The sequence below is a fragment of the Nomascus leucogenys genome, chromosome 8, assembly GCF_006542625.1.
Source record: "Nomascus leucogenys isolate Asia chromosome 8, Asia_NLE_v1, whole genome shotgun sequence".
Lineage (NCBI taxonomy): Eukaryota > Metazoa > Chordata > Mammalia > Primates > Hylobatidae > Nomascus > Nomascus leucogenys.
The window spans coordinates 111,881,349-111,896,466 of NC_044388.1; the positions used below are offsets into that span (position 1 = coordinate 111,881,349).

The 15,118-nt window shown below is 61.9% G+C and overlaps 1 protein-coding gene across 5 annotated transcripts in view; it reads right to left on the reverse strand.

Annotated features, from left to right (window-relative positions):
* Positions 1 to 15,118, reverse strand: part of NACC2 (NACC family member 2) — an 84,359-nt gene that overhangs the window by 35,906 nt on the left and 33,335 nt on the right. Inside the window, exons 2-3 of one of the 5 annotated variants that reach the window (XM_030818165.1) lie at positions 2,079 to 2,503; positions 1,562 to 1,718 (exon numbers count right to left, since the gene is read on the reverse strand). In XM_030818165.1, coding sequence (XP_030674025.1) covers positions 1,562 to 1,718; positions 2,079 to 2,444 — 523 coding nt within the window. In that variant the 5' untranslated portion in view covers positions 2,445 to 2,503. Of the gene's footprint in view, positions 1 to 1,561; positions 2,504 to 3,199; positions 3,614 to 3,643; positions 4,260 to 15,118 lie in introns of those variants that run through there. The other 4 variants (XM_030818162.1, XM_030818163.1, XM_030818164.1 and 1 more) reach the window with 4 other exon arrangements.

A 15,118-nucleotide genomic window follows, 5' to 3' on the forward strand; every position in this document is an offset into this window, starting at 1 on the left:
TCGGCAACCCGTCGGCAGGGCACTGTCTGGCTGCCATTGTCGGCAGGGCACTGTCTGGCTGCCATCATTGGGGGAAGTCCTCAGGGACTGTAGGGGTACCCAGCCTGTCTGGGGTTCTGCCCTGGGACTGGAGCCCATGGACAGAGCCCCTTCCCAACAGGGGCTTCCCTCAGCAGCCTCTGGCTGGTCCCCTGCCTTCCCCAGGGCGGCTGTCAGCAGGGGCAGAGGGAAAGCGCACACGGGGCGGATTCCCCGGAGGCCTCAGCCAGCCAGGTCCACAAGCACTGACATCCTGTACAGCCTCTGTGGTGAGCCAGAGCCCGGTGTGCTCTGCCCTCGGGAAGGGCCAATTTGGTAGCTAGCAAAGCTCCCGGTCTCAGGAAAAATCAAGCCCTACCCCCTACCACTAAAAGAAAACAAAAGCTGTGAAGCCCAGGTCGACGTGGCCTGGGAGCTGGCATTCTGTGGGATTCATGCAAACACAGCAATATACATTTAAACAAAGTGCAGAATTCTCAGAAAGACACCACGGAGCCCAGAGCACCTGCTGGCAAGCCAGTGGCTTCTCCTGCAGGCGGAGAGGGAGCCAGGTTGGCCAAAGCAGTGGTTACCCTGCTGTCCCGGCTGTGGTGGCAGATGCTGCACAGGGACCCAGCTGGCCTAGGGGTCCAAGCTGGTGGGTGGTCCTGGCCCCCTCTGCCCCCAACCAGCACTGCATGAGGGGAAGGGCGGGGGGGCATCCCATCAGGGCACAAGGATATGTGTGGTGGGGTGGAGAGAGTCCCCATGCTGCCCCTCGGGGTCCACCACCTGCCCGTGGCTGGCACTATGTGCCCGCACCCAGGCCCAGGCCGCTGCACACAGGCCCTGCATGCAGACCAGCCAGGTGGCCAGCCCAGACACACAGTCAGGTTGCGGGGACACCCGATCCTGGGCACCAACTGTGGGACTCTGCCCAGCAAAGCCTGAACAGTCTCCAGAGGCTGTAACCAGGAATCTCCAATTAGGGCAACCTGGCTTTGTGGGGCCCAGGACGGGGAGCAGCCCTCCTTGAAAGAAAGGAACGGGAAGGAGGGGGGACCACCGCTCACTCGGCTCAGCGCACCAGGCACTTCCTGGCCCATCCCTGGTGCGGGGCCTGGAGAGGTGGTGGCAAAGGGGCTGGGTTCAGGGGAATCTCTGGACCTCGCCGGGTGAGGCGCAGGCTGAGGTAAAAGGGGAAGTAGGCGGGTCCTCCCGTACACCGCATGGTGCCAGGCCCTTCACAGATGGGGAACGTGAACCCTCGGGCAGGTCCCTGGGCCACGGACGCCTGCATTTCCTCATCTATCCAGTGGAGACAAGACCCTTCCTACAGGCTGGCAGTCTCCCAGTTCTTGTCTCATCCAGGACCAGGTCTGAACCCCGTGGTGAACAGAGCTCTGCCACCCCCTCCAGGCTTGGCGGGGGGCTCCCCTGTGGCCCCACAGGGCTCCGGCCCAGTGACCTCCTGAGCCGCCCCGGTCCCAGGCATGCCCCGCTTCCCAGCCAAGTGGTGTGGGGCTCCACCCCGCCGCGTTACCTGCATAGCTGCCGGAGGCCTTGATGTACATCTGGCCATACTGCTCCTCCACCATGGTGTCGTAGGCCTCGTCGTCCTCCTCGTCTTCCTCGTTGTGGTACGAGGTGGGGCTGTCGGTGGTGGGCAGGCTGCTGGCGCCCGGACTGGTCCGCTCCCCCTGGGGGTAGGGCATCTGCTGGATGCCGGGGATGAGGGTGGCCAGGCTGGGCACCCCGTAGTAGGAGACACGGGGCAGTTTGAGAGGGGCTGTGCCCGCCGCCACCGCAGCCCCTGCGGCCACCGCCACGCCGTCCCGGGGCCCCGTCTCCAGCGGGCGCTTGGGGGCCAGGCCTGGGCCGGCCGGCGGCAGCTCCATGGCTTCGTGCTTTACTCGGGTCAGCAGCGGGATGGGCACCGAGGGGGACACGACGTAGGGGGCGGCGGCGGCGGCCGGCTGCAGCTGGTTGCAGGGGCTCTGGGGCTCGGAGCCGGCGTCCTCGATCACAGCGGTCTGCGAGTCGCAGTGGGGCGAGCTCACCTTGAACATGAGGTCGGTGCCGCGCTCCACGATGTGCTGTATCTGCAGGAAGCCGGCCGTGTACATGACCACGAGCTGCTCGCTGGCCGTCATGGTGAGCCTGCCCGTGTAGCAGAAGGACAGGATCTGCTGGAAGCAGGCGGGCGGCACGGAGCCGGGCAGCTCGAAGGCGCTCTTGCTGTTGCCGCTGAACAGGTCGCGGAAGTAGAGGCTGCTGGCGGCCAGCACCGCCCGGTGGGCCTTGAAGGCCTGGCCCTTGACCACGATGGACACATCGCAGTAGAGGCCCAGCAGGCGCTGCTCGTTCAGGCAGCCCAGCACTGTGTTCCCGAAGTTAGGGATCTCGATGTGCAGCATCTGAGACATGGCGGGCGGGCAGCGGCGGGGCTGGGCTCTCAGCGCGGGGCGGCCCTAGCGGGGCTCATCTGTGGGGGCAGGAGGCACGTGGTCAGTTCCTCCAGGTCAAAGGCTTCCCCGCTCAAGGGGCCATTCCCACCCCCTCCTCCCCCCCGCCACGGGCTTACAAAGAGCGAGCCTTCCCCACGCACCCTCCCCCACCCCTCCTGGCTGGGACACTCCAGAGAAAGGACACGGGGTCTCCCAGACCCCCTGGCACCGGGGCAAGAGGGCCCGGCCAGCAGTGCTGCAGATCCCCAGGGTGCTGCCCGGCAGGAGTGCGCCCACACCACTCCCAGGGGGCTGCTCTTAGCGACTCGGTCTCAGCAGGCGAGGAGCGCAGGCCCGAACCTGCCCCGGGACAGGAGGTGGGGGGCGCCGGGGGAGCCTCTGGGCAAGTCTGCAGCCACTCTCCTCCCCTTAAAAAAGTTCCAGCCCGCACTGGAGCTCCCGGGAGGGGCCGCGCTGGAGCAGCGGGGAAGGAGGGAGGGAGAGGGGTCTCTAGAGCTGTGCAGTTTGCGGTTTGCTTTCCCTCTCTTCCCTCTGGGCAGCCTCGCAGAGGGCCCCTACGGGGAAGGCGGGCCAGCGTCCCCTAGTACCCCTGAGCCTCCCGGGCAGGTAGGGAATGGCTGGGGGTGCCGGGAAGTCCGCTGAAGCCGCGTCCACTACTCCCCCGCGCAGAGAGACCACCCTGGGCGCGCCCGATCCGTTCTCCCGGCTCAGACCAGACCCAGGTTTCCGAGCCGCCGCCAGAGCAGGAGTTGAGAAGCCTGTCGCAGCCCCACTCGCGGACGCCCCCCACCCCGCTCGCCTCGCTCCCCACGCGGGCCAATCCCGACGGCCCGGCCCCAACCCAGGTGACTACAGGGGTCCCAGCCCTCGCTGGGCTGCCCGGACCCCGGGGCTGGGAGCTGGGGAGGGCGCCGCTGTTTATCTGGTGCGGACTCCGGAGGGGGCGGGGGCGGCCCAGAAGGCGCCAGCCCAACTCCGCAGGGCCGCACAAAGGCCGCTGTGTCCCGCGGGAGGAAAGTGCGGGCGGCCGCAGAGGCGCCGGGTGGCGGGAGGAGGGCGGAGCCACCGCGCCGGGAGCTGGGCAGGTGGACGCGCGCCGGGGGCGGCCCGCAGTGCCCCCGCTGCGGAGAAGTTGCCGGCCGGTCGGGAAGACCTACCTTCCGCCGCTGCGGCCGCCGGCCGGCACTGCCCGCTCCGCCTGGCAGGACAGGCTCCCCGCACGCAGCCCGCCTGCCCAGCTGCTCCGCGAATGCAGCAAACGGAGCGGGAGCCCTGGGGCGGGGAGGGCGCAGGGAGCCGGCAAGGAGGAGGAGGAGGAGGAGGTGGAAGAGGAGGAGGAGGAGATGGTGGAGGAGGAGGAGGAGGAGGAGGGCAGAGAGCCTGGGCGCTGGGCTCGCGGCCGCAGCTCAGCTGCACCCAGGCCGGCCCTCCCGGGCAGCGCACCGCATCTCAATGAAGGGGCCGGATGCAGACGAACGTTCCGGCGGCTCGGGAATGAATAGCCGCCTTTGATTTGGGAGCCGAAGTAAATGCCAGCTCCCAGCCCCGGCTTTAAAAACAGTGGAGTGTTGGTGCCAGAGGAATGCGCGGCCCCGGGTGCTGGTACGAGACAGACTTTTGATGACTCACTGCAATGCAAACAAAGATGGCAGAAATACTGTACAGTAGTGGAGAAATGCTTCCCGGTGCCACGGCAACTGAGACAGCCTGGAAATTTATGGTGCAGTTTTGCATATGAATTACCCAGTAAACTGCCTCCCGGCCTTCCAGGACAGCCCCAGTGTCAAAGCATTTAAACTATTCCAAACAGTCTGCAGAGCTGGCAGAGCTGAACTCCTCCAGCGAGGGTGGGGAATGGGCAGAGGCGCCGGGGGAGGGGGTGAGGGGGTCAGGACAGCTAGAGGAGCCAGGGAAGGGGAGGGGAGGTACAGAAGGGGGTGAAGAGAGGCACAGAAACGGCAGGCATCGGGTGGGCGAGGTGGCACCCCAGGTCCTGGGGGCCTTAGAGCTGTGTCCTCTGCCCAAGCAGCAGGCCCGGGAGTCCAGCCCCAGCACCCCTCCCCATCCCACTCCCAGCGCCCTCCTGGCACTTTAAGAAAAGAGAGACTTTGTGGCCGGGCAACCAGGAGCCGGAAGGGGCAGCCCCGCCTGAGAGGTCCCAGTAGAGGGCAAGGCAGCCGCCCCGCTCCTCCCGCACACTCCTGGCTGTGGCCACACAGGCTCCTGGCGGACCCATTTCTCAGCTGACATCAGCTGCACCTGCTGCCCAAGGGGTCTGCAGTGTCTGGCCATCATTGAGCCTTTTCCTGGGAAGGGGCTGCTGTGCAGGACTTGTGGTGGCCCCGGCACCCCTCCAGAGAATGTACTTCATTCCTGGGCTCATAACCACCCTCTCTGCGTGGGGCCCTGAGGCAGACCTCTGGACTGCCCAGCCTCAGTTTCCCTGCCACCGGCTGTGACCCCCAGGAAGAGCACATTCCACCCAAAAGAAGGGGCAGGGTCCAGGCTCGAGGCCTTGAGGTGAGCCCCCTCCTGCCTGGCCAGCTGCCTCCACCACCGTCGGGGTAACTCTGGCAGCAGGATGTGGAGGAGGCCCGAACAGGCCTGGTGGGAGGCAAGGCGACACCGCCCTGCCCCTCACTCCCGGTGTCCCTCTGAGGCATCCGGAGACCAGAGAGAGGGCCATCTGGCTCCTCCCTAGTCACACATCATGGGCTCAGCTTCTCCAGACCAGACAAAAAGCCACTGAATGGGGATGGGAAGAGATCCAGGTGCGGGGAAGCTGCCGGCAAAGGCCCGTGGAGGTGGCCTCGTGCCTAGTGTTTTCTGCCTCCTACAAGGGGCTGGTGACGACTCAGGGAGACTGGGATGGGGGCGTTTACAGAAACATCCCCACTCGGCCATGCTGATGAGCTGGGCTCCATCGGGCCAGGAGACACAGGGCCCAGCTGTCACCCTCCCAGCCACACCCTCCACCCTCAGGTCCCCACTTAGTTTCTGCCTCCTCCAGGAAGTCTGCCAAGTGCCCTCATAAGCTCGGCAAGGGCTGAATGCTGGACACAGCCCAGGCAGGGGGGGTACAAGAGAGGGGCCTGTGCAACACAGCACAGAGGGCAGGGGCCCCTACACAGCTCCCTTCACAGACCCACTGCGCCCACCAGGAGCTTCCCAGAGAGCCCATGGCTTCTGTTGTGGGCAACTTCACCCCAAGGACAGGGGGTTAGGGATGTCTGAGTCATACAGGGGCTTTTGTACCAAAAGAGGGGACAGGCAGATGCTAGCACAGTGCACAGGTTCCTGGGGGTCCCAAGTGCCTGGGCTGGGCAGGCCAGCAGCCAGGGCTGACACAGAGAGCAAGGGACAATGTAGGTTCTCAGCCTGTCCCTTCCAGCAGCAAGAGGGTCCTGGCCTCCTGGCAAGGCTGAAATCCTAGGTCCCGTGGGCACCAGCCACTTCCTGTAAGGACACCGCAGCCTCAGACGCTGAGCTGTGAACTGGGGTTATAATTTACCCTCAGATAGTTCCTGGGGGTGAATGGAACAATGTTTGTGACGCCCGCGGCTGAAGCCTCACACACAGAAAGCCAGTGATGCCTGCAACCTGCTGTGACCTGGGCGGGAGAGCAGCTCTCAGCTGGGTATTCTGGTGAGCATCTTAGCACCCAGCCCAGTTCGGCCTGCGTCCGCACCTCAGGAGCTGGAGCCCCAGGGCTGGGGGACAGACCAGCTCTCCCAGAGAAGGGACCATTATTCCCTTTGAAGGTGATGGGGCCGTGTAGTCCCTGGGGATCGAGGACAACTGGAGCTTTTGCTGGCTTGTCCTCAGGCCACCTGCACCAGTGAGGCTGCAGCCCCACGCCCCAGCCTGCTGAGAGCCGGACAGGAGCTGGTTTTAGGTTGCTTTCTTGGAAGGCTCAAGAACAAAGCTGAACTTTAGGAGAAAAGAACAAAATAAAGGCTTGGCTCACGCCCCCAGGGCCAGGAAAGCAGACACGCGGGGACTGACCCTCCTGCTGCAGCCAGAGAGGAGGGGGCCGAGGGCCCAGGTGGGCCCAGGGACATGAGCAGGGCTGTCTAAGGAGGGCAGGGGCCAAGCCTGGTTCTCAGACGTCGGGGCATCCCCACCCTCCCCTGCACATTCTCCAGTGACTCAGTTCCCCCACCACTTTGCTTCCCAAGCAACACCTCCTATTGTTTCCCCTCCTCGGTGAGATTCAACACACTCATTCACTTATGGAAAGTTCTGCAGAGCCAGGCAAAAAATCAGAGGTCGCCAACTTTGTTTACCCCAGCCATCCTCAGAGTTGTGGCACCAACGACCCTTGCTCTCAAAACGCCCTTCAGAATGGAACCCACTTTGGAAAACCTCTGCAGATGACCCAAGGCCCGAGTCCAGTCCCTGCAGCTGTGCCAGCCTTCGGTGCCCCACCCCACACAGACACACAGAGGAGGCTGGGTTCCTCTGAGCCCACAAGCCACCCCCAGGAATAAGAAAATACAAGTGGCTGCGGTGTTGGTGGGGGGGTCTCTTCTCTGCAGAGCCTCACTTGAGGAAGGCTGAGATCCAGGCCTGCCCTGCCCTGGGGTTAGGGGTTGCCGACCATGATGAGCCCCATACCCAGCAACCTGCTGGTGGTGAGAGGAGCCCACGGGGAGGACGGGGGCTCACTGGAACTGCAGCCGGACGCGCACACAGGGGTTGGGGCAGCGTCTCCAGAACGACCCCCCTGCCTGAGTGTCATCCCGGCAGGATTCACACAAGGACACAGGTTACAAGGTTGGTGCCAGGCCAGGGCACCTGGGTCCTGGCATTGAGTACCCAGGAGCAGAGGCTCTGGCAGGTACAAGACCCCTGAAAGCATCCCCCAGGCCAGAAGACTGGGACAGGGACCAGTCAGGCAGCCCAACAGGAGGAACCCCTTTCCTGGGGCCCAGCCACGCAGCTCCATGGTCTGAGGGCCTCGCCCAGAGTCCCCAGAAACCCTGCCCCCTCCACCCCTAGATTGTAAAGCACTTCCTAAGCCCAGCACAGCAAACCAGAGGAATGCAGCACTGAATTTCTGCAGGATCACCACCAGCAAGGGGAAGGGAGGCGAGAAAAATTAAATTAAATTAAATTATCTTGCAGGATTTAATTTCACCAATCTAATAAGAGGTTCTGGACCTCGGCAAATGCACAGCCATTAAACACGTGGTAGAGGAAGGAGAGAGGCGGGGCACGGGAGACGTTCTGCGGAGGGGAGAGTCCCTCTACCCCCAGCCCCGGCCCCTGGTGGAGACTGCCTGGCAGTTAGTTAAGTGAGGACATCTCCTAAAAGGTCAATCGAAGGCGCTCCTGGAGCGTGAGAAGGTATGGGGATGGGGCAGGCCTGCTGTGCCAGCTGCTCTGGAGTCAGCAGGAGCACAAGGGGTGTTAGGAACACGGCCTGGGGGCTGCTTCCCCACGGACCTTGCCCGCTTCTGAGCGACGCCTTCCCTTTCCCATACAGTGCAGGCTCCAGGAGGATATGCTTTGACCCTATACCTTCAGAAGAGGGGCCCTAGGGAGGACAAGGGGGTGGCAGGGGGCCCAGAGGCTAACCCTGGGGGGTAGAGGCTGCCCAGCTCCGGATGTGCCAGGGCCCCAGGGAGCTGGGCGTGGCACCAGCTTAGCCCTCAGGTTTGCATTAAACTTTTAAAACGCCAGAAAGCAGAGCTGGGCTGCCCGGAGGCCTGGCTGCTAATGGAACCACCAGCTCCACACAGATGAGATGCAGGAGCTCTGGGCCAGGGCCCTCCGCGGCCAGAACTCCCCCCAACCCAAAGGCCCCCACACAAGCCAGGATGGCGTGTGCCGTGTGCTCACCTCCCCGTTACTGGACATACAGATGAGAAAACTGAGACCTCACATGTGGGAGGCAGCTGGGCCAGGCCCCTAGCCATCATCCTTCCTTGGGTGGTCTCTGATCATTAAGTCACAAGAGCCAGAGTGGATGCCTGGCCCTGCCCAACACACCCCGGGTAGGTATGACCCTGACCTGCCAGGGCCCCAAGGACTCTGTGGCAGAGAGGAGAGTTCCACCTCTGAAAGGGGCACAAAGGCCCCCAGCTTCAGGGTCACAGAGGTACGGGGGGTCTCCAGGCTGACAGGCCCCCTCAGACTGTCACTGTCACTCCAGCCTGGGTGGTGGAGGACTGCTGTGCAGGCCTGGGCCCAGGCGGGGCTCTCTCCATTCAGCCAGGTCCCTAGGCGGCTTCTACCCCAGACCACAAGCCGGGGCCAGCATCAGCCATGAGAGCCGGCGGTGACTGCACTAAGGAACATCTGCCTGGAAGCTTTCTTCCCAGATGGAGAAGGGCAGTACTCCAGGACCTGCAAATCCACAATTCTGTGTATCAGCCCTTCCTCTCGGCCACCTGTGGGCAGGCCCACAGATAGAGGGGATGAAGCCAGGGACACGGCAGGGGGCCTCTGGACAGCATAGTCCCCAGCCCCCACCCCCAGGGTGGGCCTCCAGCAGCCAGTACCTCGAGGGAGGGCTGGGTGAACGCTCCATCCACGGCAGCAGCAGGCTCTGAGTCTGATAGGGCCTTGTGGGGTGCCCATGGTGTTGGTTCTGCCGGGGGTCTGGTCCAGGGGCCTGTGTGACTGAGCCGAGCCCTGTGCTTATGGGTTATGACCCAAGCAGCCACGGCTCACCTGAGGCACGGCCCCTGGCCACCAACACGCTCATCTCTAACCTTCACTTGCAGAATATTCTGACCTTCTTATGGGTACGGACTTGAGGGACAAACACAGCACAGACCGGCAACAGGGATGGCTCAGAGGAAGAGAATGACTCGAAGGGTGGGGAGGGACAGCTGGGACTGGGGTGGCTCCTGTTGAGCCCCAGACCCGCCCCACGGCCCCGCCCCAGCCAGCAGACCCACTGGGTCCACACACTGTGGAATGCTCCCTTACACCACAAAACATTCTAGAAGGTTTCCAAAGAATTAAGCTGTGTTTTGAAAAGAGCCAACAATCTCCCTCACCCATATTTGTAATTTAAATAACGTAAGCTTGAAGAGCGTCTCCCTCGGGCATAGTTTAATAACTTAAAAAGCCAGCACCAGCTCCAGCGCAGGGTCGCCCTCCTCCCCCGGGGCTGCAGCAGGGTCTCCCGTGCACCGGCTTGGCCGGGTGGAAGCTGAGATTGGGGCTGCCCAGGCGGAGCGGCCGGGAGGGGAAGCGCCCTCCTCGCTCGCTCACCCCCTCTTGATGGCCTGGAGCAGCTGTGGCCTGATCATCACCACTGGGGCCGGGGGTTGTGGAAGCAGTGGGATCCCAGGCACCGGTGGTCAGAGGTGGGCAATGGGAGGCGGTCTGGAGCGTGCTGGGCCCCGCCGCTGGTCACCCAGCCCATTAGAGACGGCGACTTCGCGGCACACTCTCATGGTTAATATTCATAGCTCTCCTCATCTGCATATCATGCCATAAATAGTCGAGGCGAGGTAAGACACAAAGCTCCCCTGCATTTCTAATTATGCTTAAAACTCTCATGTAAATCAGAGCGACACAGAAACACTACATCAGCCGCTGGGGGCGGGGGTAGGGGGGCCCAATGATGCCTGGAGCCACACGCCTCTGGGCCCTGGCAAGGGGGCTGCTGGTGCCACCTCTGCCTGGAGTTGGGCAGTAGGGAACCCAGGCTATGTCCTTGGGGTCACCAACCTCGCCCTGCCTTTGCCCCAAAGGGCGAACTACAGGCCAGACACCTGCAGCACCTCGTGGCCACCTCCATCCCTACCCCACCCCGTCCTGCCCAGTCCCCATGGCTCCCAGTGCCTGGCCCAGGCCCTTCCCAGCCGGGGACCCGGGATCCCCTCCTCAGGGGTGTCCAGCGGAAGCAGCAGGCACCTGCTCAGAAGGGGGCTCCGGAGGCTCCCCAGGGCCCTGGCCATCCATATTTCACCCCTGGACATTCCCGTCTCGGACCTGGGCTTTCTCAGCTCTTCAGAAAGATGGGACATTGGGTACACACGGACATAAACATGGGAATGACAGACTCTAGGGACAACAGGATGAGGGAGGGAAGAGGGCAAAGGCTGAAAACCAACCCACCGGGTACCATGCTCACCACCTGAGTGACGAGCGCAATCGCAACCCACCTCAGCATCGCGCCATGCACCCAGGTGATAAACCTGTACACGTATCTCTGAATCTAAAATAAAAGTTGAAAAAAGGAAAAGATTCACCTCACACAGCACCGGAGACTCGGAATAGCCCCCCCCCTGCACACTTTGGGCAATGCCTCACGCTGGGGCATGGGACTGGACAAAAGTCCTTGGCAGAGCCCAAGCCATGGAGGGGACGCAGGGGCCGGGGCAGCATGGTCTCCTGACCACCACCCCACCCCAGTGGGTAGCGCTGCCCCTGGATGGGCAGCAGAGGCCCAGGTGTGGGAGGCGTGACTCTGGCCCCTGGGCCCCGCCCTCCTGTCTGCACAGAGAGGCAGCGTGGAGGCTGTAGAGGGAAGGTGCTGGGTCAGGGGTAGGGGAGAAGCGTGACCTGGAACCCACATCAGAGCCTGAGATGGCCCCAACCCCTGCGAGCAGCACAGAAACAATCACAGGGTCCCTGGAGATGAAGCTTCAGCTGGGACATCTGGGGGCAAAACTGCCACCCAGTGAGTCCAGGAGCAGGGCCATTCCCCGGGACTAGGGTCACCCACAGGGCTAAGGCCAAAGGTGCCCAGGCCAGAGCCACACGCACAGGGGCCCGCAGAGCTAAGCAAGGGGCACAGCCACGCTTGGTGTCCAGATGCATGCACCAGCCCATCCAGAGCAGGGCCCTAGGACATGCCAGGTCAGCACCTCCAGAGAGAAGCCGGCATGGGGGCTGCGCGAGAGGCCCCAGAGCCCAGACCTGGCGCTCCTGAGGAAGTGGACAGCAGCAGCCCATGAACCCTGGCTGGGAAAGCCCACCCGGGCCGCCTCCTTGGGTGTGTGGTCCACTCAGGGAGCTGGGGGTTGCCGAAGTCAGCTAGACGTTAAACAAAAGGCAAGTCCCTCCTCCAGCAATTCGTCCAGGTCAGCCGGCCCAGCAAGGAACCTGAGCAGGCTGCAGGGCCGGAACTTCCAGCCGGCTGCAGGGACACCCTCCATACGGCTGGCCTTGGTCCTCTTTACCATGACAAGGACAGGACAGTCTGCCTTGGGCAGGGCCGCTGGCTACATGGGGACTGTTGGGCCTGTGTGTGTGTGTCTGTGTGGCCCACGAGCATGTCACCCGGCTTCCCCAGCCCTCCGCTCGGCCTGGCCTCCGTCATAGTCCCCTGGAGAGTCCCTACCTCCCCGTCAAAAGGACCCCAACCCCTCCACCCTAACTCAACTGCAGCCGAGACCCACCCCGATGTCCTGACCAGAAGAGAGGGGCTGCACCCTGTCCCCTCCTCAGGGCGCACGGGGAGCCGCCTCGGTGGACCTGCAGGAGGCACAGGGCCGAGGGACACAGGGTGACCCCACTCTGCCATGAGACAGGGATGCAGAGATGCCGGCTGCCCGCATCTGCCCTGGCGGCATGCCCAGACCTATTTTTAAGCCCATTTACTAGAAATCCCACAAATTAAAGGAAATACGGATAATGTAGTAAGAATCCTGGGGGCCAAATAAAAGCTGCACATAATTGTCCTCATGCTCCAGTGTGAGAATCTTAACCACAAAACCCAAACTCCCCAAAGCTCTTTTGCAACACCGAAGAACCTTGTGTAAAAGAGGGAAAAAAGTTGGAAGGCGGGGAGGCCCGCACTTGGCTCTGGGATCACGGGGGAGCCCTGGAGCCGACTGGGCTGCCTTTAAGCCGGAGCCATAAAAGGTAATTACCGGTATGAAAAATAAAGACCATAAATACAAACACCCAACTTCTACAGCTCAGTAATGGCAATTGTGAAACCGTAGCAGCAGGTGCTTCTTTCCAGAAGACAGGGCCAGACCCAGGCCCCATCCCTCTCCCCTCCCTGAGGGTCAGCTCCACACTGGGGCCGGGTGGGGGTTGCCACCCTGCCTTGACTCATCTGGTCCAGTCCCTGGCCCAAGAAGGCCAAGCCCTGCTTGATCCTCCCTGGCCAAGGCTGGACCCCAGCACCACACGCTTAGCCCCATCAGGTCTCAAAGGTGCCAGCTGGGGCGGCAGGACACTCCCAGGTGAAGGACGTGGGAAACAGCTGGTGAGCACGGTGCCATCAGGGGGACCCTCAGAGCCCTGGGCATGTCCCCACCAGCCTGCCAGTCTCCAGGCTTCAGCCCTCCCCTGCTCATCCCTCCCACCAGACATGGCTATCCAGGGATCTGCCAGCTGACTAGAGCCTTCTCCTCTGCATCCAGGAAGCCCCCCAACACAGCCTGTCCCTGAGAGACTGTGGGTACAGGGGTCGGGGGTTGGCCCAGGGGAAGGTGAAAGGGGGAGGGGTGGATGTCACCCCAGGATGCACTGGCCTGAGGCCATGGTTTGTTCTGCACCATCACAGGGTGGGGACAAGGGCCCACTGGTTTATCACATACAGGAACAGACAGATGCCCCCTCAGCGGCTAGGGGAGGAGGAACAATGCCAGGTAAGGGGCTCCTCTTCTGCCTCCTCCCCTTGAACGCCCCTAAACCCCATCGGGGTCTGCATAGCCCCCACCGTGAGCTCAGACTGTGCCGGCTACCGGTGTCTCCCACTGCCTGCTTGGGAGGGACAGGCCAGGGCTCCTGACGCCCCAGCTGGAGTGGTCACCAAACCCAGGCTGCCCCCGGCCTCCAGCCATTGGGACCCACAGCAGGCACTGCCCATGGTGGCAGCTCCGTTTCCCGGGCACTCACCACACAGAGGCACAGCCCTCAGATACAGGGGTCCCCTCCCTCCACGCCCAGATGCTGGAGGTCACCAGGCTCAGCTCCCAGGTCGACCCCTCACCCAGGAACCCTGACCATTGAGGGGTCCATGGCATTTGGCCGCAGGAAGGGGCTGCAGGCAGAGAGAAGGCAGCTGGGGTGGGGGAAGGTGGATGGGTGGGCCATGCTGATCGTACCCAAGAGGATGCGTGTTCACGTTCGGGGGCTAAGACCCTGTGCAGCTCACACCTGGACCCAGCAGGGCTACCCCAGCCCCCAGCCTCAGCCCTCACACGGCCAGGTGGCAACACCCTCCTGGTCAGAAAGAGGCAGATCGGAGGTGTAGCAGGCTCAGGAACCAGCGAGAAGCCAGGTGGGTGGGCGGGGACAAGCACATGAAGCAGAGAAAAGCAAGCCCAGCTACAGAGCAGGCCATTAAGAAAAGTTGGTGGCTGGGTGCGGTGGCTCACGCCTGTAATCCCAGCACTTCGGGAGGCCAAGGCGGGCGGATCACCTGAGGTCAGGAGTTCGAGACTAGCCTAGCCAGCATGGCGAAATCCCATCCCTACTAAAAATACAAAAATTAACTGGGCGTGGTGGTGTGCACCTGTAATCCCAGCTACTCAGGAGGCTGAGGCAGGAGAATGGCTTGAAACAGGGAGGTGGAGGTTGCAATGAGCCGAGACTGCACCGTTGTACCTGTACTCTAGCCTGGGCAACAGAGCGAGAAAGGACAGGACGGGAAAGGAAAGGAAAGAGAGAGAAAAGAAAGAAAAGTTAGCAAGAAATTAGCAACTAAGCAACACGATGACTGCAAATCCTTCCCCCCAATGCCAAGGGACCACCCAGCAGTCACTCGCTTACCTAGGAGGACACACCTTTGACCTGCCATCTACCCAGACCCTGGCAAGTTACAGGTATACGTGTCAACTTTTGTCCAGGAAACATGCAAAGATTTCTCTCTATAGAAAAGACAATCCCAAAGACAGTGAGGTTTTGGCCCGGGGGGCATTAACCAGTTTTAGACCTTGTCTAGCAAGATCTGGTAGCACTTCATCTTCAGTGCCTAGGCCCAGAGGCTCCGCTGGCACTCTTCCAGCCAGTGACCATCCTACCTGCTCCTTCATCAATGAGTTAAATACATACTGCATGTTCTCTGTACGTTCACACCAGCCTCATTTGTCACTTTAAAAATTATACAGGCTGGGCACAGTGGCCCGTGCCTGTAATCCCAACATTTTGGGAGGCCAGCAGGGGTGGACTGCTTGAGCCCAGCAGTTCAAGACTAGCCTGGGCAACATGGCGAAACCCCATCTCTACAAAAAAATACAAAGAATTAGCCGAGTATGGTGGTGCATGACTGTAGTCCCAGCTGCTTGGGAGGCTGAGGTGGGAGGATCACCTGAGCCTGGGAGGCCGAGGCCGCAGTGTGTCGTGATCGCGCCACTGCACTCCAGTCTGGGCAATAGGGCAAGACCTTGTCTCTAAATAAGTAAATAAATAAAATTATACGTTGATGGTACATCCCAGAAACATGAGGTACATGGCCCATGTTCAACCCCATGCCTGTCTTCTCGTGCGTCCACGAAAGAAGAACCCAGACTTTGTCATCACTGTTTTCTTCTGTTTGTTGTTGTTGTTGAACCCTTTTACCCCGGGACTGTTTGTGTCTGGTTGTGGGCCAAGTCTGTCGATCTGTCTCTATCCTGTTAAACGTGTGGTTTGAGCCGCATTCCCATTACATGGCGGGGACTAGGGATGAGCAGCTCCCAGGACCCCTGGGCTGGTCTCGGCCATGCTGT